Here is a 26,334-nt window from a genome sequence, read left to right as displayed (position 1 = left end):
TCCAGCGCCAGCGATCCCCCTCCTCAGCCTCCACAGACGCACGTGCGAAGAAAGTAAACGAATAAGTCAAGCGAAGAGCGCTTATAAAAAATTGCGCGCAGTAAAAAAGAGAACGAGCTTTTAAGAGGCTTAACGCGCATTCCGGAAAACGAGCGTAGATATGACGCGCTAAAATATACAGAGGCGCTGCGGGACCAAAATAAATAGGATCAGTATGCATTAAGCAGGAAGTCCGCGGCGGCAGCTCAGACGATGCGCTCGCTACGTGCATTTCGGAGGCGAAGCGATAAAGGAACGCCGCCGAACATTTCAAAAGCCCGCCTAGGCGGCGTTGCGCTTTTCGGGCCGCGCGCGCGCGCTTTCCCCACCGCGCATGGAAATTCAATCCCCGTATAGTCGGGGGGGAAAGCTTTCGCAGCCGCCTCAACGTCTCAGCACCTCACCTTTCCGTCTGAACAAACTTGGGAAAATTCGCTCTTGTTCAGCACTTTTCACCTTTTTGCCGCCGCCATGCAGACGCCTACGCAGTTTCTCTCCTCGACGCAGTTTTGTCACTATAGTTTCGTTTTCTATTTCTTCCCTTTTTATTTATTATGTTCCAAATGGGTACGCGGTCGTATTGTTCTCTATACTTTTGCCACAGTAGTCATCAATGCGATGTGCTTCCTTCTTCACCTAAACACGCGCTCGCCAAGAGATTGAGTTCCAGTGACAGGGTCCTGACAGCGCGTTGTTACGACGGACACGATCGAACCATTGCGCAAGAAAGACGAAGACGTGTCCCAACGGCGTGCTTTCTCGTCCCTGAAAACCCCACCACTGCGCACCCCTTCACGTATATTTGCTGGTGTTCTTTTTTTTTTTTCACAATCACAATTTGAGGTTCAATGCCCTGCATAGGGAAGGGTCTTCATTGACCAAATACCCCGTGATGTTTCATGAACGCATGTGCGCGCGCACGCACACAATTGATTGATTGATTGTAGGGTTTAACGCGCCGACGCAACGCATGCGATGAGGCGCGCCGTAGTGGAGGGCTCCGGATTAATTTTGACCGCCTGGGGATCTTTAACGTGCGCCGAAATCTCGCTCACACGGGCGTTTTTGCTTTTCGCCTCCATCAGAAAAGCGGCCGCCGCGGCCGGGAATCGAACCTGCGACCTCGTGCTCAGCAGCGCGACGCCTTAGCCACTGAGCCATCGCGGCGGGTGCGCACGCACGCACACACACACGCATATATATATATATATATATATATATATATATATCAGAACTTGAAACAGATGAGGTACTCCATGACTGGACACAGAAATAAAGGCCTTCAATCAGAACGCTGAGGAAGTAAAAGAGGAAGGAATTCATTCGTTTTTCTTGTTGAAGTCTGTCCAATTTTTTAGTTGAAAGACAGAAATTAGAGAAAAACATGCTCCCGGGTGGAACCCGAACCCAGAACCTTCGCAATACCGGCAGCTTTGTTTTCGACCTACATGTAGCGCGTCTTTGTTCCCTCGTCCTAGGGAGCCGTACGGCCGTTCAGCCGTTTCTTCGCCAGGCGTAGGGAGATTTTGAGTTTTGAATTACAGTCGAACTCATACCTCCGTTTACGCCGATAGGTGTTGTTTCTGAAGAAAATCTTTCCTCAGACGTGTACGTAGACGCGGTTGCCGCTAAGCTATTTGAAATAATAGGACTCGTTTACCGTCATCGATACATACCGCCGCGAAAGATCATGATGCTGATTTACAATACATTATTCTCCTATAAAATTAACTATTGTCATGCAGGTTGGGGGACTACAACTCAAGGAAACCTTCAGAAAATTTCAAAAAAGGTTTTTAAGAAGTGTGGAAAACGTTCCAACCACCCATGACATTTAAGAACTGTTCGTTAAATCTGATGCAATACCAGTTGCAAAGCTATATAAATACCAGATTTGTAGGACACTCAAACAGGATTTAAATATTTAGTGTGGTTTTGTGGCAACACTGGCCAAGCTGCAATTAACTGCCCCTATCTACGCAACTCGACATAACAAATTATGGCGAATTAAAAGATAAAACTACATATTGACGACAAATGATAGAAAACAGACCACTGAGGTTCCTTCATTGGCTTTATAGTCGCAACATTCACCTAATGCAGTTAGCTTCAAAACAATACGTGCCATTATCAACAACTTCTATGACAGTTAGATGTAGGACCATATGCTGCATTGTTTCGGTTTGGTGCTTTGTGCGTGTTTTCTGCATTCTCTCTAAATTGTATGCTTTCTCTTTTTTTTTTTTTTTTGAAGCGAACTTTTATTGCTCTCACTGACGACGTTGTACGCCAACACGGCCTGCAGGAAAACCAACTTTCATGTCATGATTGTGGGCGAAGCGAAAGAAAAAAAAATCACCTACCCCTCTCTTTAACGGCAACGATGGGAAAACGGGAAGCTTCAGTCGTTGATTTTGTCGTTCGATAGTTGAGTTTAATCCCGGCGATGGTTGAACGCGAAGCTTTCTCGGGATGGATTCTTTGGTTGGCCAATCCCAACCAAAGTGGTGCGTACTTCCAGAGTAGCGCATACTCGCAGTGTGGACCGCGGTAGACCGCGGTCCACACTGCGGTAGACCGCGTGTTGTTCGTTCTTAAGGAACGTGTCTTCATTCTCTCGCCTTACTTCAAACAAATTAACTACCGCTCTGTCTACCGACAACTGTGGGAAAACGCGAAGCTTTAGTGCGTCTACCAGCGTCGAACCCGCCAAACCAGCGCTAAATCCGAGCCAATCAAACGCCCAAACTCAATGATCAAACTACAAACTCAACAACTAAATTTCTCCGCATTTAACCCGTCGTTGTCCTTAGACAGAGGGGTAGTTAATTTTCTTTTGTTGTTATTTGGCCTGTTTTGCCTCGATCTTTACGTTTGACTGTGTTGGGCCATTGGCTGACCTATACTGTTTGTGAATTCATTACTGCTGCTGCTGAGCACGAGGACGCGCGTTCGATTCCCGGCCGCGGCGGCCGCTTTTCTGATGGAGACGCAAAGCAAAAACGCCCGTATGTACAAGATTTCGGCGTACGTTAAAGGTCCCCAGGTGGTCAAAATTAATCAGGAGCCCTCCACTACGACGCGCCTCATCGCCTGCGTTGCGTCGGCGCATTAAACCCTACAATCAATCAATCAATCGAATTTATTACAGCTATATATTGTTTTTTTTTTTTTTTTTTTTTTCCCGCTGAGCTGTTTGACATTGCTGCGCGATGCCACTTGTTGAAGCGCGGGGCCTTGTCAAGTTGTCCCTAAGACAGCTCTTTCCTCGCGCTTCGAGTGTCATATATGCTCTGTATCTAATATGACGCAAATAAATTTCAATTCAATTCAATACGACTTGCAATTCTAAGCCAAATGAACCCGCTAAAGTATGAAATCGTTCCTTTATCTAACGGGTTGTAATGCAAACTATGGCTGCTAGATTGCGTTTCTGCAGCTCGATCCGCAGACAGAGAGCGACAAAAGTTCAGATTAATCAGAGAATGACAGACCGCGAGCGGCACGTGTGCAGAGAGGGGGGACGTCGCAATTAAGAACGGAGCGTTCACTATCCATAATGCAGAAAAGCGTACCTCCATCATTACTGTACGAAACTATTAAAAATATGTCCGCCATGATCAAAATGGAGAAAATGGTGACTATCAACATTGAGTTGCATACTAATTTACAGTGCATACTAGTTTGAAACTCTAAACCTCCGTTGTACGGCGGCTACGATGATGCCACGCAATTAGTATCTGCCTATCGTTAACATGGGATAGAGGTAATTAGCGATTCTGAAGCCGACGGTGAGCGAATAAGTATTCAGTGCACTTCCACTCTGTGAGGGAAGATGACAAGCGAAGCGGGGCGAGTGCACGGAGTGCACGAAGCAAAAGTTCGCATGTAATCTGCGATTCAGCATACCTCCTAGCTAATTAGCTGAACTTTCGAAACTTGGAAGGACTGTAGTTTTATTGTCGCGGACAATCACGGGGTTGTGCATTTTCCTCCCGAAGAAGCCCCTTTATTGACAGCGGACGGCAATTTCCCAATATTTTTAACTTCACATGAACTACGCATTCATAAAAATTAAGTAAAACTCGGAGTACTGGTAGAGTCGCCTTAGGGGCTAATTGCCAGTTAATGTGTTTCGGGATAGTTTTGATTAAACAACGGTTACCGTGCTTTCTGTAACCAGTCTATGAGAATGGTTCTCATACTTATGATTCGGTGAGCGCGTGAAAGCCCCCCCCCCCTCACCCCCCTCTCTTCATACCCACTGCACCTAAGCACGCACAAATGGGTGACCCGTGATGTGTGCCTGCTTAGACCGGAAAGAGAACAGCCGAAACGTCGCTTTGGAAGCCTTTCAAGGTGCACGTTCCCGGACGGCAAAAAAACACGGGCCAAAACATAACTCCAGAAACCCTTCAAGAAACAACGCAAAACACCAGCTCTGGAGACGAAAAATTTTCATTCTATACGCCGATTTGTCCGCGCACACTATATTGTGAAACAGAAACATATACAGCTTCGCTTAAAAGTATTAAAACGAACAGAAATAAAAACTACAAGTAAATCGACACATAGGTCGCAAAATCGCCTTTTCTAAGCGTATATAGGGCGAAGCGTAAGGCCACCAACAATGTTGTGTAGGTCGTTGTAGGGCTTTTTCTTTCAGGCGTGGAGTGAGGCGTTGCGTTGGGCCATGAGGATACATGAAATAAATAAATAAATAAAAAGAGGGTTCAACGCTGGTCGACCACTCTCTACATGTCGTAGACACTCGAGTCACGGCCCGGGGGTTAAAAAGAAGGTCCCCTTCACCCCGAGAAGTCGGAGTGGCGCTGGCTACCACCCCCAAGCACAGGAAAAAATTACATTGACATAAATACCCCAGAAAGTGGAGGGTAAAAATAGCCCCGCCGGTAGCGTAGTGGTTATCGCACCAGACCGGTATTCTGGAGGTCGTGGGTTCGGATCCCACCTGGCGGGCATTTTTTCTCCACTTTCTTTCTTTCCAAATTCTTTAACTGTTCCTCGGTAACAGCAACAGCGGAGGGTTTCTTTCGACGTTTCGACTTCGAGACAAGACTATATATATATATATATAGTCTTGGCACGGGAGAATGCCAGCAAGCGTACGAGGTAGGTTCAGGTGAACGCCCTGAGTGCAACACCCAAAGTCGGGCGGGACACGACAGAAACGCGGCAAGCCCACGGGCACATCATCGAGAGACACAAAAGCCATCCTAGGCCTAGACCTGACGAAGGCATTCGATAACGTGCGCCACAGTGCCATCCTGGAAAACCTCGGGATGCTAGGAATCGGGTCTAGGACGTACAGTTACGTGAGGGATTTCCTCTCTGACAGAACGGCAAAAATAAAAATCGGCAGCATTGAATCGAACGAACTCGAACTGGGGGCGAGGGGAACACCGCAGGGGTCTGTACTCTCCCCCTTCCTGTTCAACATAGCTATGATCGGACTGCCCGCGGAATTGAAGAAAATAGAAGGCCTACACCACAGCATCTACGCAGATGACCTCACGCTCTGGGTAACCGGCGGCAGTGATGGAGCAATACAAGACACCTTACAGGAAGCTATCAATACTATAGAGACGTATATCGAACCAAGGGGTCTCGTATGTTCGCCAGAAAAATCAGAAATACTACTATATCAGGCAAACAGGGGGAGAAGAAAAGGCTCATATAAATCTACGATCGAACTACAAGCAAAAGGTGGGCTCATACCAATAGTGCCGATGGTCAAAGTCCTGGGACTGCGAATACAAGCGAATGGCCACAACACCGAAGCGCTCAGGATGCTAGAAAAAAGCGTACTCCAAACGACCAGATTGATTTCCAGAGTCGCCAATAGACACCAAGGAATCAAAGAAGCCAATTTAATCAGACTGGTTCAGGCCTTCGTCCTCAGTAGGGTGGTCTACGTAGCACCATTCCTCTCACTCAAGACATACGAAAGAACAAAGATCAACAATATGATTAGAAAAGTATACAAACAAGCCTTAGGCATACCCATAACAACGCCGACCAACAAATTCGATGCATTAGGGCTGCACAATTCGCTCGACGAGCTAATCGAAGCCCAACAAATCTCCCAGTTGGAGCGGCTCACAAAAAGTCAGACTGGAAGACATGTGTTGCGATCCCTAAGCATTGGTTATGATTCGCAACATGGAAATAAAGTTGACATTTCCCCCGAAGCACGAGCACATTTGCACATTCCTCCTTTACCCAGGAATATGCACCCAGTGCATAACCAAGCACGCAGGCAAGAAAGGGCCAAAGCTATCCACAAGCGCTTTGAAAAAATCAGGGAGGCGATATACGTCGATGCTGCTGAATACTCGGACCGCACTGCCATGGCAATAACGGCGGTTAACCAGCACGGCCATTTGATAACCTCAGGTTCAGTCCGCGCAAGCCCACCTGAGACTGGGGAAGAAGCTGCCATTGCCTTGGCGCTAGCATCCACCCGAGCAAGATATATAATCAGCGACTCCAAGACGGCAATCAGAAACTTCTCGAGAGGACGCATATCCGCTGAAGCGCTGAAAATTATGAATGGATATAGGGGAGAAAGGCTCAGAAGAGTACAACTAATATGGGCACCAGGTCACACAGCCCTACCCGGCAACGAGGATGCTCACAACCTAGCTCGAGGACTAACCGGCCGAGCTAGCGCAAGAAGCACCACGGAGCAGCCCTCGCCCAGAAACGGCAGTGAACGCATGGTCACATATAGAGAAATTATCGATCATTACCGACTGGGGAGGCTAAAATACCCAGAGGCGCACAAAACACTAGATAAAAAGCAATCAGTTGCGTGGAGATTACTGCAGACGGGGATGTACCCCAACCCCGTACTGTACAATCACTATTACCCAGATCTGCACAGCGACAGATGTAAAAACTGCACAGGAAGGGCTGACCTTAAACACATGTTATGGGCCTGCCCTGCCATCACCTCCACAGATAAAGCAAGAAGAATGATAAGTACACCGGAGCAGTGGGAGACGATACTGCTCAGCTCGGACGCCGAGTCGCAATCTTGGGCTGTCCGGATGGCCGAGGCCGCCGCCAAGGAGCAGGGGCTCCTGGCCGATGGCTGAAGAGGGGGAGAAGGGACTTCTAGCCTACCCCACCCCTGACCCCATCCTGGGCAAACAATAAAGTTATTCCTCCTCCTCCTCCCACGAACCCAGCGCTGCAAAACCAAAGGAATCTGCTTTTCTTTACAACGCTGAACAGCACGTGCGGTTTACAACTCCTCAGAGTGCCACACAAGCGAGGAAAGAGACTGCGGGAAAGTTGCACACTGGCCGGGTTGGTCCATCTGCGCTTTCGAAACCTCACAGAGCGCGCGAAAGGAGGCGGAGATCCGGCGGGCGCCACTTGCGCGGTAGTTTATTTTCGTTTACTTGATTTTCTTTTGTTTAAGTATTTCGTCCGCGGCTGGCCATTTCGAAATTGAAAAGCCAAATCTAGGAATGCAGTCACTGCCAAACATCGGCCTGTAAACATCCTCGAGTAGAGCACTGTGCAACATACAAACACTTGGAGAAGCGAAGCCAGGTCGCGCAACTCTTCCTTTCGTGCCGCGTGCGTGTACCGACAGCGAGAGCGCTCCCTTCGTTAACAAAAGACGCGAAATCGCAAGAAGCAGAAAGGACGGCGGCGACTACATATCTCGCGCGCCCAGCCTGTCTGTGGGCCCAGGTGCGACAGACGATGCGTCGGGCGAGATAGGCAACCTCACTGTGGAGCATTTATTCCGCGGGATACGGCCGTTCCACCAGTAACGGAGGCAGGCCTTCTGGATTAATAGAGTTTTAGCAGACCGTCCGTTCCGTCGTGTGCGGAGTTACCGGGTTGACCGGGACCCGTCTGGACGCTTGTGCATTCGTCGCGGTAGGGGGATTAGTTCCGCCGGCCTGCCTTCGCTATGTACGCCCCTCCTCGCCCTTCCCCGCGGGCAGGCGCAGACGGGTCCCGGTCAACCCGGTAGCAACGTACGTGATGGAACGGACGAACTGCTAAAACTCTCTAATATCTCGCGTGTCGGCCGCTTGCTAGTAAAACAAAAAATAATCTTAAAAAATCAGTCCCTTCGTCTAACGACAAAGACGGTTTCTTCTGCCGCAAACGGAGTCGAATACAGGTCCAATCTCGTGAGGGATTCGTTCGTTGTCGTCTGAGTTTGGACTTTATGATGATGATGCCCTTGATGTCTTTGGAACGTAGCCACTAGGGGGGATTGGCCAAAGATAACGTGTTGATTGTGCACCTGCGCTTGATGTGCCTTTGTAAAGACCCATCGTGTAAGTTGGCTTTCCTGCAGTGCGTTTTGGACGTAACGATTTGCATTCTGTACTTTGAAGACATTGGCTTTCGACCAAAGAAAGATTCGGGTTTCAACCACCTTTCACTTCACCCACGATCATCATCTTCGTTAGAGAAAGTTGGCTTTCCTGCAGTTCGTTTTGGGGCAACGTCGACATCAGTGAGGCATAGAAAGCTCAGCTTTAAAAATAGCAAAGAGCTAGAAAACGGAGAGGGAAGAAACTTTTTAAAATAGAGCTTGAAACAGAGCGACTACATGAATGAAGAAAGCGCGGCTACATTGAAGTTTTTCGCTTGCTCATCTTTTCTTTGCGTCTTTCAGAAATGGGGAATCCGGTCACGATTGTCTGAGCGGTGTGGTTACATAAGCACGCGTACGGGGGTTGATCGATATGCCATTTGCCCCGTCGCGAAATATCGACACACGGAGAAAACCCGAAATCGAGCGACCCTAGAGACACGCGCGGGCAGAACCACGGAGAAAAGATCACGGCTCGTTAACTCGTTCCCCGCACCAAGGGGCAAATAGGCGGTGCATTGTTCCACTAAAACAAGCTGAAGAAGAGAGAGAAAGAGGGGGGGGGGGGCTAGTTAAAAAGAAAAAAAGCATTCGGCACGGGTCAAACATTTTGACGTTTACGAAACAGACGGCCAATTCAATTTCTGTGCAACAAAATCAGCTTAAAGAGTCAATGCACTCAGTAAGCGAATTTCAAGGCATGTCTCGGGCATGCTACAGAACGCGCAGAACGTAGGAGCGCTTCAGGAAATTCCCAAACCTACCGGAATAACAGAAGACAAACAAGTCAGACAGGAGAGCACTGACAAGAACTTTGAGCAGCAAAAAATGGTACTTACCGAAAATTGAAAACAAAAAAAAAATTCTACAAGCACGGGCTTCGTTGCTCAGCAAAAAAAGCCAGTTGTCAGAGGTTGCCTAGTGTTCGCGTTGTTTGCTTTCGGTTCAGTCGGTACGTAAGTTTATAAATACCTACACTACACTTAAATTATGCAACATCTAGCCGCCTATCAAGCCCCGTAAAGAAGCGTTATTATGCATAAACAAGACCACCGGCCTGTTTTTTTAACACGAACGTGTTTTATTCCCGGGTACACACAGATTTCCCTGACGTCATATTCGTCACGGAAGTGACGCCAGTACAACGAAGCAAGTGGCCTGTAAAGGGTTCACCCCTGCACACAGCGTCTTCTTGCGGGGAAGCAACCTTTAGTACTATAGAGTACGTTATACTTAGGGTTGGTCGTTTTCATGTTGTACATTTTAACACGAAAATGTTCTATGCCGCGATACCCAAAGATTTCACTGACGTCATATCCGTCACGGAAACGACGCCAGTACACCTTTGCCACAGCGACCCGCCAGCAGGACGTGGCTCGCCAAACACACCCACAAGACAGCCGCCGAACCACAAATCATGGTCAGCAGCAGATTTCGCTGCACATTTCACTTTCGTGTTTTACTCATTCCTATGACAAAGGAATCAACCACAGCCTTTTTATTATTATTATTTCTTTTCAGTGTCCTGAGGCGACATCAACGGTACCCGTATAGCCACGTATCAATCGTTCATGTACAATCCAAGCGCGTTTCAAACGCACATGCGTGCGCAGCGTCGTCCGCCGCGTTACGTAACAGTTCACCCGAACAGAATTTTAAAAAAGCCCCCGGTATCTATCCCTCCCCCGCATCCTCATCTCCATTCCGGCGACGACTTTATCGGAAAGGCTATAATCTGCTCTTAAGGAGCCTTACTGGCGACGAGAACTAATGCGTGCCGGCCTCGCGCGGGAAAGGCCGGGCGCCGTGTTTGAGCCCCGCGAGTGCGTCTCTTCCGCGCTAATGTCTCCGATCACCCGGCGTAATCCGTCTTTAAGACGTCTCAAGGCCGCGCGACGACGAGAAGGGCTGTTGCATGTATGCATCACGGCGAAAAGGGCACGCGCTTCCTCGGCCGACCAACACCGTCCCGGAGAATGATCCCCGCGCGGGGAACGAGCGGAGAGAGCGAAATCCCCTGCATGCGAGAAGGGCGGCCTTCGCAGCGCATTTATTTACTTTACCCGAGTTATTTATTTTGACGAACGAGTCTGGTCGCATCTTTCCCAGCTCGAGAGGGCGAACGCATGCTCGGCGGCGGACTCGAGGAGAGGTGATTACTGAGTTCGAGCTGGCTCAAAGTGATTCGGTAGAATTGCTATTTAAATTTAAACCAATTGACGTTGCTAATTTTTACGACTAATATTACTTCTACTAAATTTACTACCAAGATATTACTAATTTAGCTACTCCACACCTCATGCGGACTTTAGGAGACCTGAAAAATAAAGAGGTCCCCTACGCACCCATGCTGTGGTGAATGCGAAAGCGTTTGTGTTCAACCGCCCAATCTCATTATCATCATTATGGCATTATCTTTTTCCCTGTGGGCCTTTTTTCTCCTACATGTAGGCGCTATCTATACCACTCTCGCTTTTTTCTGGTTGGCCATAAAAAAATTCTTTTTTAATCAAGTTTATTCACCTCAGTTTAATTTTCCCGCGTTCCCGCTGCTTCCGCGCCATCTTTTGGGACAGCGCGCATCTTTCTCCTTATCTTTTTTGTTCGCGGTTTGCTTGTATCAGCTCGAGTCGACATGCTCCGTTCCCGTGTTTGCTCGCCTGTTTTCGACGCTGATCTTAACCCAATGCATTTCTATAGTTTTTCATTTCCTATCGTAAACACCAGCCCAGCGTGTAATCTTAAAAGAACGCTGATACTCTCGGGTCACACTCATATTCTAGCTCAGCTATGCCTAAAGTTTCGTCTACGCTGAAATTCGACATGCATGAGCTATGCCAGCAGTTTTAGCAGCTCGGCCCATTACTCCGTGCACGCAAGCACTACCGTTTATCAAAGCGAAGCTTTAGTATCCCCACTGATGCTGTTGTACGCGAATGCGTCCTGCAGGAAAGCCAACTGCCTCTCACCATGATGGTGAATGATCGTGGGTGAAGGGAAAGAAAAAAAAAAAAAACACTTCCCGTGGCCGGAATCGAACCTCCGTCCCTCGCGTTATGAAGCCGGCACATTATGAAGCCGGCACGGCGCCGTTTTTTCGCGGCACATGGATGAGCCTTCCTCAGAATAGAAATAAATTCCGAGTTGACGTTGGTAAAGGAACTCCCAACCGACAGTCTGTCTTCCGCTCTCGCGCCAAAGAAGTCGCGCTGGACACTACAGCTCTGCGAGAAGGCGAAGCAATTCTATCTAGATTCCAACAGTGATCTTGAGCATTGCTCTGCCTTTGTTGACGTTCATCGACTGTTCTGTACGTTGCATATGGCAATAAATAGTCAGCTGAGTTGTCTCTGCAGCAGTTGAGGCAGCTTCTGGCTGCTTTTTTTCTTTCTTTCTTTCTTGCAACCATTTGAATTATTTGGTTCAAAATTTCTCGAAGAAAATAATTACTTCTTTTGAAATAAAAAATTCAGCCTTCGCACATGCTTACTTCATAGCTGCTGGAGAAGCCATGTGTGCCGTTGGCCCACTGCCGCTACCGTTTTTCCTGTAAAGCCCACTTTACCACCATGCATGGGTGCTACAAAAGGAAGAAGGACCCGACGGCGCGACCTCTCAATGAAAGAGATTTGAAGAAGCAGCTAGAGCTGTTAAGGCATATTCCCTTCCCGTAAGGCAGATTTTTGAGCATTTAGCCAGGTGTTCCCATTCTTACATTAAAAAGGTCAATGAACCTTGCAAGCATAGGAACAAGCCGTCTTTTCCACTATGAGAACGTGAGAGAATCTAGATGATGAATTGTGCTTTATTACGAAAACTGCGAGTGCAACAGTATTTCCGAATTCACAGCGAATTTTACTAAGGTCAAACTATAAGCAGAGTCCCTTAAAGCATCAAGGAACTCTGCTATACATAAGCATTTTGAAGTTTTCATGCTCAATTGCCAGTACAGAGCCACGACAAATGGTCATACAATATGTTTACAAGAAATTCCTCAAGGTAACGTCAGGTACGTTGCTCTCATTCCTGTGCCAATAAAACTTACCTTGCTGACAGGATGGGTGGAGTATCGATCCTCTATCCTCCATGGTAGACACTTGAAGTGGCACAGACGTCTTAGATCGCACTACTGTTAAAATCCTATAGAATATTGCTCCCAAAAAGGAACATTGTTTTCCTGCTCACTCCAAGAATTCCTCACATTACCATGATAAGTCATGAGTTGTCCGCAAAGCCTTCACATGCTGTTGGTATACCTTCATGCTCACACCTGAATAAAAATGGGCAAATAACTGTGACTATTAATGCTTGGAGTATTGGCTACCAACTGCTTCCATAAACGGGAGCACTAATGCTTGGATCTGCCAGTAATCCTTATTAAACGGTTTGGCCATCACACCCCTTTCCCCCATTACTGAAACTGCTGCGTTGAAAGGTAAAAAAGGCGTTAAGTTGCACTCTGGTCAATACAAAGCTAGTTGAAGGCCATTTGAAATGGCAGAAATGCTTGTGACTTCCATGCTGTATTTTTCTTATTTGCTTAGCTTTTTAATAACAAGGTGCTCGCTCTTCCAAAGTGCAGCTAGCCCTTTCTTACCCTAAAAGAAAATATTCCAGGGCCACTCATTGCCAGAAGTGTTCCTTGTGATCAGGAACGACGTTTTAGTGCTGGTGCCAGCTTAAATACTTCTGAGGGACCAGCCCTTAAGCTGCCAACTATGCCAGTATACCGGCAGCCAAGACCTGAAAGTGACGCAGCAAGCAAGTGCATGCACGAAGAGTTACTGGCCTCGTTCAGTTGGTTGACGATGCGGTTGAAGGCTGACAGCCAGTGCAGTTTAGCCCGGGACATCCCGGGCTCTGCGGTGACTGCAACCAGCGGAGGCCTGTCGTCGTCGCCAAACAGTGAAGTGGTCATCGATGCGGGCTTGGCCGCAGCCGGCTCCTGTTTGGGTGGTTCCGCCGCGACCTCTTCGGTCGGGCCCGGGTAGACCTGGTTGCTCTCTTCGTGGAACGTGACGGTCACCCCGGTCTTTCTCTCGGGAACTGGCTCAGCTGCGGGGGCCACGGCATCGGGCTTGAGCTGGCTAGGTGGTTCTTCTACGATGTGCGGCACCGATCCGTTCCGCTTCGCGGGTTCGCTTCTCGGTTCGTAGGACAGTGCCGCTGCACCGGGATCGCTGCTCTCGGGGAGGGCTCGTCTTCTGAACGACCCTGCCCGTCCTCCTCCTCCTTCGTTCTCGCTTCGTGGGCTTGAGGACTCGTAAACGGGTGTCAGTGGTTTCGCTGGTTCATTGAAGCTCCTACGCCTCGTCTCCTTCTCCACCGCAAGCGTCGATGATTTGACGGTAGGGCTCGGTGGTTCGAGGCTGCGTTCGGGTTCACCCATCATTCCATAAAAACTCGGCCGTCGAGCTGCCGGTTCATCATCCACCACAACGGGTGGGGGTTCGGGTTCTGGTAGCGGCTTTCCAAGCGCGTGACTGGTGTCGTACCCAACGTCCGTGGGGGTGCTGTCCCCATAGACGTCCTTGCCCGGCATCACGGAGTCGGTCGCATACTCCACCACCTTGCCGTCGGGATACTCCACCACCATTTGCCCGTCAGGGTACTCTATGTAGGTCGCAGCGTCGTCGTCTTCGTGGGTCGGAGAAAACTTGGGTATGGCAGGCGGGCGATCGGTGACGGGCGAGAAGTGCGAGTAGGCCTCAGTCCGGTCCGCACCACTGAAGTAGCCGGCCCGGTCGTAGCCACCGTGGGCCCGCCTGTCGGCCCTGGCGTCGGGCTGCGGTTGGCGGGGGAGATCCCTGCGTGGGGCTGCACGCTCTTCGACCCAGCGGTTATCTTCGCGGCCGTAGCCATGTGGGTAGTAGCGGTCCTCCTGCGGGTAGTTCCAGTCGCCGACGTGCGACAGCGGTGGGGAGCATTCTCGGTAGCTTTCGTAGCTGTCCTGGTGCACTGGGTAGCCCTTCCCCTGGGGTGCGTCTGTACGGAAAAGAGAAGAGGAAGACGCAACACACCGAGGTTTAGAAAGAGTCTGAAAGCAACAAGAAAATGGCTTTCTACAAGAGTAAACTAAGAGAGTAAACCCTCCAAGTGACACTTGCAACATAAAAGGGCAAACCCACATTGCAATGGCTGAAGGTTTGTCGTGATGATAATGCAAGGTATTGGGTTGCTCTGTCCAGACTAATTTCATTATTGCACCAATGACATCACTACTATTCTGTAATTTTGGAATGCTGCCACACTGCTTATATAAAAATTAACGATAACTGATTTAATTGTGGAATTTATGTTTTTTTAAGAATTTGCATATAGAGTGGAGCACTAAGCTTGCGGGGATCGCGACTCTCACGCAGACCCCTTTTGGGATAGCTTCCCACATAGCCGCTGCTACGCAATGCGCCTTGCAGACGTGCAACGGGGGCTCACTCCCTCCCCGACGGGTTTTCTCGGGCCAGCAAGAGAAGCACCTTCGACCATAACCGGTTCTGGCACTGCGACCAGTGCAACCAATGGACAAGTGTCGCAGGACATGACCCGATAAGCAGATAGTCTCTTTGCTTGGTGCATCGTCTTGTACAGACCTTTCTGCCAGCTGCTTTAGGGGAAACGCGTGAGGTAGAGACATTCTCCAGTACTCTGAGTGCAATCTCGCCGCTGCATGTGCAGTGCCTCGCCACTCCCGCATTCCATTGGTGAGCCGAACCATCGCGATCGCTAGATTTCTGGCGCTGTGAATAAAAACACAAACTGTGCATGAAAAAGTCGCAGGATATTTATTTTTTCTCTTGCATTCTGTTTGCAACTCCTTTACTGATATCTGAGCAGCGCGTGCATTCGACAAAATGCGTAGCTCGCAAAATAATGATCCACTTGGTGTAGTCTTCACCACCATCGTGGTCTTTGGCACTCGCTTCTGTCGAATCACCATCATCACTAACCAATGGAGGCATGCAATTTTCTTCCTCACTGAAGTCCTAATCGCTTTCACTAAGTGCACTACCATAAAACCCACGCGGAAGAAGCCATGCTTCTGAGCAAACAGTGCGCACATAAAAACGCTCTGGAATCCAGAAGGCCAGTGCTGAACATCGTGCTGCACCCCAGTGCAAAAAGAAAACTTCAACAAACAAAGTTCACTTACCCCTCAAGAGATGGCGCATCATGTATACAAAGAATGTGGGCACATCGCAGTGAGAAAAGCCACGAAATTTAACCTTGAATACGCAAGTCGGGCGCACCCTGACAGCGGACCGCTATGGCCGTGTTGCGTTTTCCGGCAGGGCCCGACAACAAACCACGAATGGTTAATGCCTCATTCTTAAAGTTTTGGTTATGGCCTACAAGTAGTCGGTATGCGGCATATTTGATTTGCACTTTGCAATAAATGCTGCCTGAGATGTTTTGCCCTGTCGCTTCCTGCCTTTGTCTGTCTCTGCAAGCACCAAGCCCACTGCAAGCCAATGTTTGCACTGAATGTTTGCTAAGCACAGATGGCTGCGTGGTGGGGAATAGTGTGTGAACATTTCATTCCACAAGATACGAAGACAGATGACAGCCCTAACGTGTGTCTGCCTGCACTCCAGCCTGCAGTTAGCAAAAATTGAGTTGAATGAAAGGCAAGCTTCAATTAGGATTTACCAGTGGGATGAGTCTGAAAAGGTAGAAAAAGAGAGTGAGGGGGTGAAGAGTGAAAAAAAAAGAGGGGCTAAGAGTAACATGAATAAGGAAGGATGAGCAGTGAATATAGGGGGGAAGGCCGAATGGACACTGTGATAGCCGGGAGACACTTATCTGTACACTGTACCCTACAGTCACTTTTATATGTTCCTTTGATTGTTGGCAAGCAATGGGAATTCGAGTGTGCAAAATTGATGGGATAACCGCACAGTGCCCATTGACATTTGCATCAGAATTTTGCGGTTGAGAACATGCCAGCATGTGAGAGCTCGGGCAGGATGGATGCCTTACTAATGCGCACTGGAAAGAAACACGAAAGTGAATGCTGTGGGGTAATCCCTAATGCTGATAACGAAGCAAAAAAAAAAAAACTCCAGGTTCTAAGCTAAAGTTTGAGCAGCAGCCAACCGAATATCTCAGTTAGCTGTGTCAGGTAAGTCGGCCAAACTGAAACCAAGACTAGCAACAAAAGACATGTTGGTGACGGGCACTGTGAATTCCACTGATGGCGTGTTGTTCGCAATGAGGTAGACCGTGCATGGGCTAATGTGGGCAGTACTAGGAACATGTGAACTGTAAACAGTGCCCCAGGGCTGTAACACATCACGACCCTCAAGGCCAAGCCAAAGGTATGTTGACATAAAGCTGCCAAATGAGGGGGAAAACAAATACTTAATCCAAGAGCTCTATTCGAAGCACTCCCGAAATTTTGGAGCCTACTCGGATTTTTCATCAGAGCCTGATTGGGTATAAACACAAGCAGCAATCATTTAAGAATGTTTTTTTTTCTTTTCTTTTTTTTTTTTCTTTTTTGCCCTGGCCCATCAAAGGCCGCGAGCGTAAATGGAAGAAGGGCACCTAGAGAACTGTTCAGCTTTTACCGAGTTGTTTGTATGTGCCATGACTCAAGGAGAATTTTTTTGAACTAATTCATGTCAGTATCAATCACCTATGTGCCCCCAAAGTCAATGCAGTGGTCAGCCTTTTTGTAATGTTCAGCCATTGCACAGCACCGTATGTACAACTTACAGACATCGTTTTGGTGCTGTCGGAGCCATTTTAGCATCAGCCATCCTTAGCGTTGACACAGGTTTGTGGGCGACGAGAATGCCCTCTTTCCTGAGAATTTGTGATACTGTCTCACCTGCCTGTTTAATATATGGAAGGCAGATACGAGGGGAGGGTAAAAATTTCCCTGAAATACCCAAGGTGTTTGTCGGTTACATAGATGGTGGTTTTTGTATCTCCAGGGAAATGAGAGCAGATAACATCCTATCACACCTACATTTGACCAAGTCAGTAATTCACCACTACATTACTCGACGTATGGACAGAAAAACAGCCAAGCCGACTAACAGTGTACAGAAAATTATGCTGGACAGTATGCCTATAATTTGATTCTTACCATGCATATTCACACAAGTCATCTATTGTTTTGACCCTCCTGCTGATAGCAAGAACTGCTTAACATAAGACAATCTAAAAAAAGAAAAAGAAGCTGTCATGGCGAACCTAAAGAAAAACTGCTACCTCAGCAACTTTATTCGCCACATCAAACACTGTTGGCAACCAAGAAATTTCCAGTCCTTCAACACCGCCAGTTGACAACCCTTTCTCTGTCTCCACCCACCACCCTACTTTGGCCTGACAACACACCTGCATTTGCTTTCTGCATGCTGAAGGGGCCCCTAGCTATTGCTTTTAGATTTTTTCTGGCCTTTAGTGTGTTTAGACCACTGTCAGTAGGAAGGCACCAATGCCTTGCCCCATTAAGTTAACCGCAGAATACACTTACAATGAACTTAGAATGTTGTTCATTGTAACACAATGAGTGAGAATACTGTGTGGGCGCGCTAATGTTACTGCAAATGCAAAAAACAATTACAATTACACACAAAGTGACTTTGGCTTGCCCCGTAACTTGTTTCTTACATCACAAATCATCATTATACAGTGTAACCCCGATAATACGACTTTCAAGGTACTGCGCGAAAGCGTCGTATGAGAGGGGTGTCGCATGACCGGGGCACGGGTAAACGCCGGCCTAGAATACTGTCTCACCCAACAGGTGGGCTAAGAACTAATTTAAGCTACTATGTTTAGCGAGTTATCATGTATAATTTGCGAACCTTTAGCCAGAATACCAAGTTTCTGAAGAAAAGAAACACCAATTTATGCCCCCCTCCCCTCCACGGCGTCTGCGCTAGACCACCAGCCATGCACCGCACACCATGTACCACGTGCCACGCGCCCCCCCAAAGCTGTCCGGTGCTAGCTCACGAGCCCTACGCCTCACGTGCACGAGATAAGCTGGGAAAGCCGACGCGCCTACGTGGCCGAGCAAATTGAGAGGGGAAAAGCGAGAGTGTGAAACTATCAAGGCCGAGCGAAACGATTGATAGTACAAGGCGGCGATGAGAAAAAGGCAGGAAAGAAATAATGTAGCGACAACGCGGTTTTGAAAGACCCTGGTAAGCAGAGAGCAGAGAGCAGAGAGCAGAGAGAGAGAGAGAGAGCATCATGAAAGGAAGAAACTTGGATCGAGCGGGCGAGGAAAGCGGGTGTTTGGTAACATCTGTGGGGTTGCATCGTATCCATTTTCACATTCGTCGGCTTGATGGGAGCTTCGAATTCGTGGGCCACCAGCTACCTGGACTGATTTCTTGAGGGTGGCGCAACGGCACTCTGGTGCCGTGTGGCCGTGTGGGGCCGTCGAAAGTTAACCCTCCTATGACCAGTCCTATGACCCTCCTATGACCACTCCTATGACCAGTCAGCGCCATAACAGTTTTTGTCATTGGTACAGTAAAGTCTCGTTACAGGAGACAGTTGGTTATAAGAGACAATTACAATGGTTTGGTTGGTTTTTATATATTCGCCATGCTAGCAACTTTGCAAACAAGAGACATAATTACATGAGACATTCTGTTAAAGCGAAAGCTTGTTCATTCAAACTTCAATAATTCGAATTTATCGATAATTCGAACTGCACGATTTGGTCCGGCCGAGCTCCCATAGAAGTTTCTGTGTTATAAAGCCCATTAATTTGAATACGGGTGACCACCGCCATGGATAATTTGAACTACGCATGACCACGTTGGCAGCTTGGTGCGTGGCGCTTGGCCAGAGAAACGGCCCCGCTGCCTACACACAAGGTTGCGTCTCCTCTGGGAATGAGAGAAAAACAGAGAGAGAGAAGCTAAATCGAGCAAAAGATATCTAAGACCCCCATAGTGGATGTTTTGGAAGAAGGAGTTTCTTTGCGGACTGCGTCGATGTGGACTTGAGTTCAGGGTGTGGGGCGTGCTGACAGATGGCATCATTTCTGAGGTCAGAAGCGTAAAACCTGCTGCTGCAAGTGACCACGAGGAGGTGGCGGACAAAGGACAAGTGCGGCCATCGCTCGGACGTAATGACCAGATGGAGTGACGCCCGTCTCTTCTTCAGTTATGGATCACGGGAAAAGGAGGCCTTCAGCTACATTTGCTCGTTAGAGCAAAATGTGTTAGCTTTCTCCTTCAAGCATAAATAAGGCAGGTTTCAGTAGTGGCCTTGTTAAACCATTAAATTGCTGACATGCTCTACTGCCCCACAGTCGCACTGTAAGGCTTTTGTTCTTCACTTGTGTTAGTTCGAAGTTTCACTCATTCAAACTGAGGTGGCGTCTCATTGCAGTTCAAATTAAACTTTTGCTGTACTAAGGACAGGTTTTCCAGGTCCTTAGAGTTAATTCTTTAGGTCCTAGGGTAGGACATACACAATGAAAAAGCGGCCTTATACAGAAGGTCTTGTGGAAAACTGTCTTGAAGATGAGGCTTGGGAATGCATCCTTGAGACCGCAGAGGTTCCTGAATCTTTTGAGGAGTTTGTGTCTGCAGTTGTGGATCTTGTGTGCTCCAAACAGCTTTCAAATCATGTGGTCCTCGTGCAAATAAATGGCGCCTAGCGGGTGAACCAGAGGAGAAGGACGATGACATTGCAGGGCAGAAAGTGTCGGCAGTTGAGGCTGACGAACATCGAACAACACTAACTGTATTGTGAGCAACAGGAAGGCTTGCTCACCAGTGCTTCCCCTCCGGAAGTTGGGAAGGAGGAAAGAAAATTAATTTTTTTACTGCATTCTTGAGTTGCATTTCCTCTGAATTCCACACACTGCGGACAGGACAGGGAGGAGGCAGCCGAGGAGGCCACTGTGCTATAGTACCTGGGTAGTGGAAGGGTGGCTCGTCGTAGGCGTGCCCTTCGAAGCTGGCCTGGCGCTCCAGGCTTGGCCGCTGGGAGAGGTGCCGCCGGGGGTAGTCGGGAGGGGCCCCAGCGCCCCAGCCTGGCCTCCGCCGGCCCCCGCCTCCTCCTTCCTCCTCATCCTCCTCGTCGTAGCGCACCGAGCTGCGGGGGGAGTCGTCGTAGCAGCGCCGGCTTTCCTTCCTGTCGGATCATTGAGAGAAGGGGGAGGGAAGGAGGAGGGCACCTCGTCAGACCAGAGATCGTCTCCGTTCTCGCAAACGGCAGCTGCTGGGAGAGAGCGCTATTTCACCTCACTTCTAACGAAGCGAGACAGTCCGGTCTGACTGCCACACAAGCCTATCACACTACTACAGTGCTCTGTAAGGACATGTCTGTGCAATGTTGGTGCTCATTTCAAAATTGCAAAGACTAAATGTACTTCCAGCACAATAAGCCTAATAACATTTTTTTGCTCACTGAATATACTGGGCAGTAGGCTGTGATATAATATGCTTTAGAGCAGATGAGTTATAGTAAGAGTTGCAACTACTATTCTTTCTCTGCAGCTGTATGCGCCCCTACTTCCATTTTTCAGGGCTCCAAGGCTGCCACCAATATGGGCAGGGCCATTCCTGAGTAGGACTTAGCCTTTGGCCCTCTTACCAATATTGCAATCTATGCAAAGCTTACGCTTATTCCAGTTAACAAGCATTTCTATGTTGGTGAAAGCATTGCTCTATGTGCCTCGTTTTTAGAGATTTTTTTTAACCTTAGATACTGTGGGTATTGTTTATGTTAAAGCATTTTACAAGATGTTCGCAGCGGAAAAACCTGCTAAACAGCAGTAGCCAGGCCACACTTATCATACAGTATTATTTTCATCCACTATCCGTTTAAACTGAGCACGTCAGTACTTGCCAAAGAAAATGGAGACGCACGAGTTCTTTGCAGTGAATGGCTGTGCCAACAAAAGCTGGGTTCGATTAACTTCACAGGGACTGTGCAAGTGCACCAGAGAACATTGCTTACTCTGTGATGAATGAATGTAAACGTGACAAGGCATCACTCCACACAAGGATGTCCACACACAGTTGTGTGGACCTTCCCATCCCCCAATGCCTTTTTTGCACATGAGATCAGATCACAAATTTGAAATTTGACCCCCACCTTCTCGTTTATGAACTGCTGAACAAAAATTACTACTGAAAGAAAAATGCTACCCATCAAAAACGCCACCACTACTGTCAATGCACATTTTAGGGCACTAAACAAGTTCCACTTTTACGACAGGATCAAAAAAAGTGGCAAAGTAATGAACCAAGTGTGTATCCTTTAAAGAAGGTCATCACCAGCCTTTCTACACCCACTGCAGGCCAAAGGCCTCTCCCATATATCTCCAATTATCCCGGTCCTGTGCTAACTGCAACGAAATGATCCCCGCAAACTTCTTGAACACATCTGCCCATCGAACTTTCTGCTGCCCCCTGCTATGCTTGCCTTCTCTAGAGATCCACTCTGTTACCCTTAATGACCAACAGTTATCTTGCCTTCGCATTACATGCCCTGCCCACGTCCATTTCTTCTTCTTGATTTCTACTAATATCATATATGTCCTTAACACGCGTTTTTTCCCTGACCCACTCTGCTCTCTTCTTGTCCCTTTAAAGAAGGTATCCAGACCTTAAAGGAGAGCTGGCTGACTTCACGAAGCATCTCCTGGTGAACTGCATGCCAAGGTGAAAACCCTCGAGCTTGCAAAGAATTGAAGCGCCGCAAAAAGCTAATGCAAAGAAAGCCAGCATTGGATCGCAACATTCATGATGTGCAAAGGATTTTCACTTTGTAGATGACCAGGTGTGCGTGTGAGATGTTGCTAGATGCTTTTGCAGAAAAGCATTTCAGCAGTTACATTCTGCTGTTGCAACATAGCAATACATATCAACTTGGACATACCAGCAATGCTGACCAAACTCCTGTTTACTCTGACTGGTGAAGCAAGAGGTGAAGCAAGTTTGGGCTCATGTACAGCAGAGAAGAAGACATGGGCAACCACAATGCTGACCTGTACAGCTGATAGCAGTATGTTGGCTTCCGTTTCTTTCTGCTTTGCTGCGTTGTTCTTCTCTGCGAGCTAACTTGCATGACTGGAACCTTGCCTCTTTGCCGGGGAACAATCTTTGGCCAAGCGAATGCATGTATGCAGAATTTGATGGCAAGTTGACGTCAGAAGAGATGGAAGCGAGACGAGAGGGGCTAGCAATATCCTTCCTTGAAATGTCGAGCAAGGATGAGAATGGCTGTTGTCAAAGGGAACGCAAGTGTGCAGCAGCAACCCAGATCCAGACTGTCGTCCCAGTGAGCCAAAGCTGTCAATTTCCTATATTGTCCAGGCGTGGAAATGAGTCTTCGATGTCAATCAGATAGCCTACATTGTCTTCAGATGTTTATTCTGGAGAAATATATTCAACTGACCAAGTACACTTGTCGCTTCCTTTGTGTCGATGAGTGCTGGCATGGTATGCGCGCAGCCATGAATTAAGAAATGGCTGGCCATGAAGCACAGCAAAACGAGAGAACATACGTGGATCACGTTTCTCCACATCGGCTTGTGTGTTACCGAAAAAGCTTATACAACCTTGACAAGTGCAAAACCCTCCCCAGATCTGTGAAATTTCCGGGAGGTGTTACAGTGCACCCCATTGAAAAAGGTTGGATGGACAAGGACCTCATCATCAACCAGAATGAAGAGGCCAAGTGCTAGTACGGGGCCCTGCTCCATGTTTGGTCTAGACGTTTTCAGGGGCCACATAGACCAGCATCTCAAAGACAAGCTTACAGCTTGCCACAGAGATATTGTGGTGACAGGCTTGGGCTTACACGAAAGCTTGGGCCAAACTCATTCCGGGCTCGGGCTTTCTCCTGGTGTGCATGCAATAAGCAGCCAGTCATCTTCACGCATGTGGACTCTGAAAAACCTGTTGCCCTGGCACAACTGGAAACCAGCAGTGCTACTCCTGTGTACTTTCCCTTTTATTCTTCTGTAGTATTTTGCACTGTTTGAAGTTTGACCAAAATGGCCCGCCCCCATCAGCAGTCTTGTTTACGCCAACAATCGCCACCTTCAGGGTGCTCCTGGAGTTTCCAGCCATGAAAAAAAAATTTAGTACGGTTGCTCGTGGCGCTAATATGAGTCTACAGTGGCAGCCCTTGCTTGCGATTTCCTTTGTGACCGCTTATGCAATCAGTTTGGTGGCTGGTTTGGCAATCGTGTCAGCTTTGTGCTCAATTACGTATGGTAAGTTTTAGCACCTCACATATTTAATAATGACCACTATGATTTTTCCCAAGATACCTACATTAGCTTGAGAGCTACAGAAAATTTTGCATTAGCTGTGGAGACGAAAATTCTTATTCTACATAGCTTTATCGACGGACATGAGTTTGATTGGAACCCAGCTATATTACCACTTTGTTGTAAAAGACCAGACAGACCGAAGTCGCCTCAAACGAACAGACGTCATTGTCTTCGTTACCAAAATCAATGTAACCAATGCTTTTAGGGGGGTGTAAGCATGTTCGTGACTTGCTGATTCTTCACTGGCGAATTGGTAAAACTACGACCGGTGAGATAAGATAATTAGTCACGTGGCTGAAAGGCGGCACTGCGTTCGTCGATGATTCCATGCATGTTCTCAAGTAGAGCGCAATTTCACACATCACACAGCAATGCCTGACATTCAATGTCTTTTTTGGTCTCGGGCCAGGCTCAGACCTAAGATAGCGGGGTGACGGGCCGGGCCGGGCGGGTAACATAGGGCACGGGTCCCACCATAAAACTTTTGGTTAGGCTCAGGCGGGCAGCCCAAGGTAAAAATGGGCCCAGGCCTGGCCCGGGCTGAAGAAAATCAGCCCACACAGTGCTCTAGGTGGAAATGACCACTCAATGACAGGTACTGGATGCATGCATCAACAAGCCCATGAAGAACTGCAGTCAAGCATTTTACAGTGAGTGGCTAATAAATGGTTGCCACACTTTCACAGCCAGCAATATGCCGAAGCATGCCTCAATCGAGGAAATCATTACGTGGGCGGCAGAAGCTTGAGTTGGCATTCGGCCAACTATGGTTGTGGAAGCTTATGCCATGGACAATACTGAAGGCAAGATGAAGATTTCAGAGAGTGAGGAGGAGCTGCCTAACTGGAACTAGTTTTGAAAAGTGCCTGGATGTAATGCCCATGGGACATTATTGGCCATCAGCTTTCGTGTGCACAACAACTGCGCCTATTCCATGAGGCGATGGAGACTGAGGAACTTGTTGGGGTCAAGTGGAGATAACTGGAGCTGAGGTGGCCAGGTGCTTACAGGTGATGAATGCTCACTTTGGCCTATTCCCTACTTTCACTTTTTTCTTGTTACCAAGAAGCAAAATCAGTGGACAAAGGAGTGCAGATAGGTTGAGTAGGGATTGCCTGTAAAAGTTGACAAGTCCCAAGAAACTTTAATGTTCTTATGATTATCAGGTTTAATGCACCAACGCTACACAGGCGATAAGGCGTGACGTAGTGGAGGTCTCCGGATAAATTTCTGCCGCCTGGGGATCTTTAACGTGCGCCCAAATGTCGAACACGTGGGTGTTTTTGCTCTTCACCCCCATCAGGAAAGCGGCCACCGCGGCTGGGCATCGAACCCGCATTCTTGGGCTAACTTTAATGTTCTTTGACATCTTGTGGCAGAAGTGCATAAAGAATGGCAGCCAATATGTGACTTTTCACGGAAAAGCCGTCTTTGCTGACGATTTTGATTGATTGACTGTAGGGTTTAACGCGCCGACGAAATGCAGGCAATGAGGGGCGCTATAGTGGAAGGCTCTGGATTAATTTTGACCACTTGGGGATCTTTAATGCGTGCCAAAATCTCCTACACACAGCCGTTTTTGCTTTTCGCCTCCATCAGAAAAGCGGCCGCCGCGGCCGGGAATTGAACCCGCGACCTCGTGCTCAGCAGCGCAACACCTCAGCCACTGAGCCACCGCGGCGGGTTGACAATTTTCACGAGATACCCGAATTGAGGAATGAAAAAAAAACAGCACCTCTCGAACTTTAGTGTGAGGTAAGGCTTCTGAAGCTTGCCAAACACAAAACGAAGGTTGCCAAGATTCTCACCAGCACTGCAGCTCCTCTGACAACAAAGTCGTCAAAATAGACAGCTACGTGGGGCAGTGCCCTGAGCAAGTTCTCCACGTCATTGTAAAATATAGGAGCAGATGAAGCACCAGAAAGCAGTTGGGAACACTGAAACAACCCCATGTGTGATTACATCATGACATACACTTTGGTTGTCTCGTAAAAGACAACTTGCTGTTTGCGTGCCCAATTTTGTGAATTTCTCATGTCGAGCTAGTGCAGTCCTCAGGTCCTTAATCCTTACATTGCCGCTACAAAGTGGGCTGCACCTATTGTCGGTGTGACCGAGAAGGATATGTTGGTCAGGATCTGTATGGCACCAGTGGGGAAATGTAGGGGTACATTTCTCCACTGGTGCCGAACAGATCCTGACCCACTTATTCTTCTCGGTCACACCGACAATAGGTGCAGCCCACTTTGTAGTCTCGAATGGCACAAGGATAGAATTTTTTCCTGATCTACAAATATCTTGTTTGACTCCACTTGTCAATGCCGGGGGTCTGGTTTGAAGAACCTTGGCCCATCTTGGGAGACATCTAGTAAAGTGGGAGCTTTGGCCAGTGTTGGATGTGCAAGCTGCAGACAATTTGTCCTTTCTACACGCCTGCAGCATCTCTGCACAGCATTCATGCAGAAGAGAAGAATCATTAGCAGTGTTTTTGAAGCTTAGCACCGGCACTTGGACAAGGCCTAGCACTTGCGGTTGAGTGCATAGAGATGCACACTAAGCTAAGCAAATACAGCAAGAAAGTAACTAGGAGCAATTAGCAATTACTAACGAGCTATAAAGATCAGTTAGGGCCAGCAGAATTAAAGGGACACTGAAGTGA

The 26,334-nt window shown here is 48.0% G+C and overlaps 1 protein-coding gene across 2 annotated transcripts in view; it reads right to left on the bottom strand.

Annotated features, from left to right (window-relative positions):
• LOC144170477 (protein unc-13 homolog B-like) overlaps window positions 1-26,334 on the bottom strand; it is a 343,140-nt gene that overhangs the window by 278,105 nt on the left and 38,701 nt on the right. For both annotated transcript variants that reach the window (XM_077700308.1, XM_077700307.1), the window contains exons 9-10: window positions 20,301-20,521; window positions 13,200-14,395 (exon numbers count right to left, since the gene is read on the bottom strand). In XM_077700308.1, the coding sequence (XP_077556434.1) occupies window positions 13,200-14,395; window positions 20,301-20,521 (1,417 nt within the window). The remainder of the gene's footprint in view (window positions 1-13,199; window positions 14,396-20,300; window positions 20,522-26,334) is intronic.

Source organism: Haemaphysalis longicornis, unplaced genomic scaffold (genome assembly GCF_048455015.1).
Source record: "Haemaphysalis longicornis isolate Haplotype H1 unplaced genomic scaffold, Haemaphysalis longicornis Haplotype H1 scaffold_2, whole genome shotgun sequence".
Classification (NCBI taxonomy): Eukaryota; Metazoa; Arthropoda; class Arachnida; order Ixodida; family Ixodidae; genus Haemaphysalis; species Haemaphysalis longicornis.
This window is presented reverse-complemented; position numbering and strand designations above follow the sequence as displayed.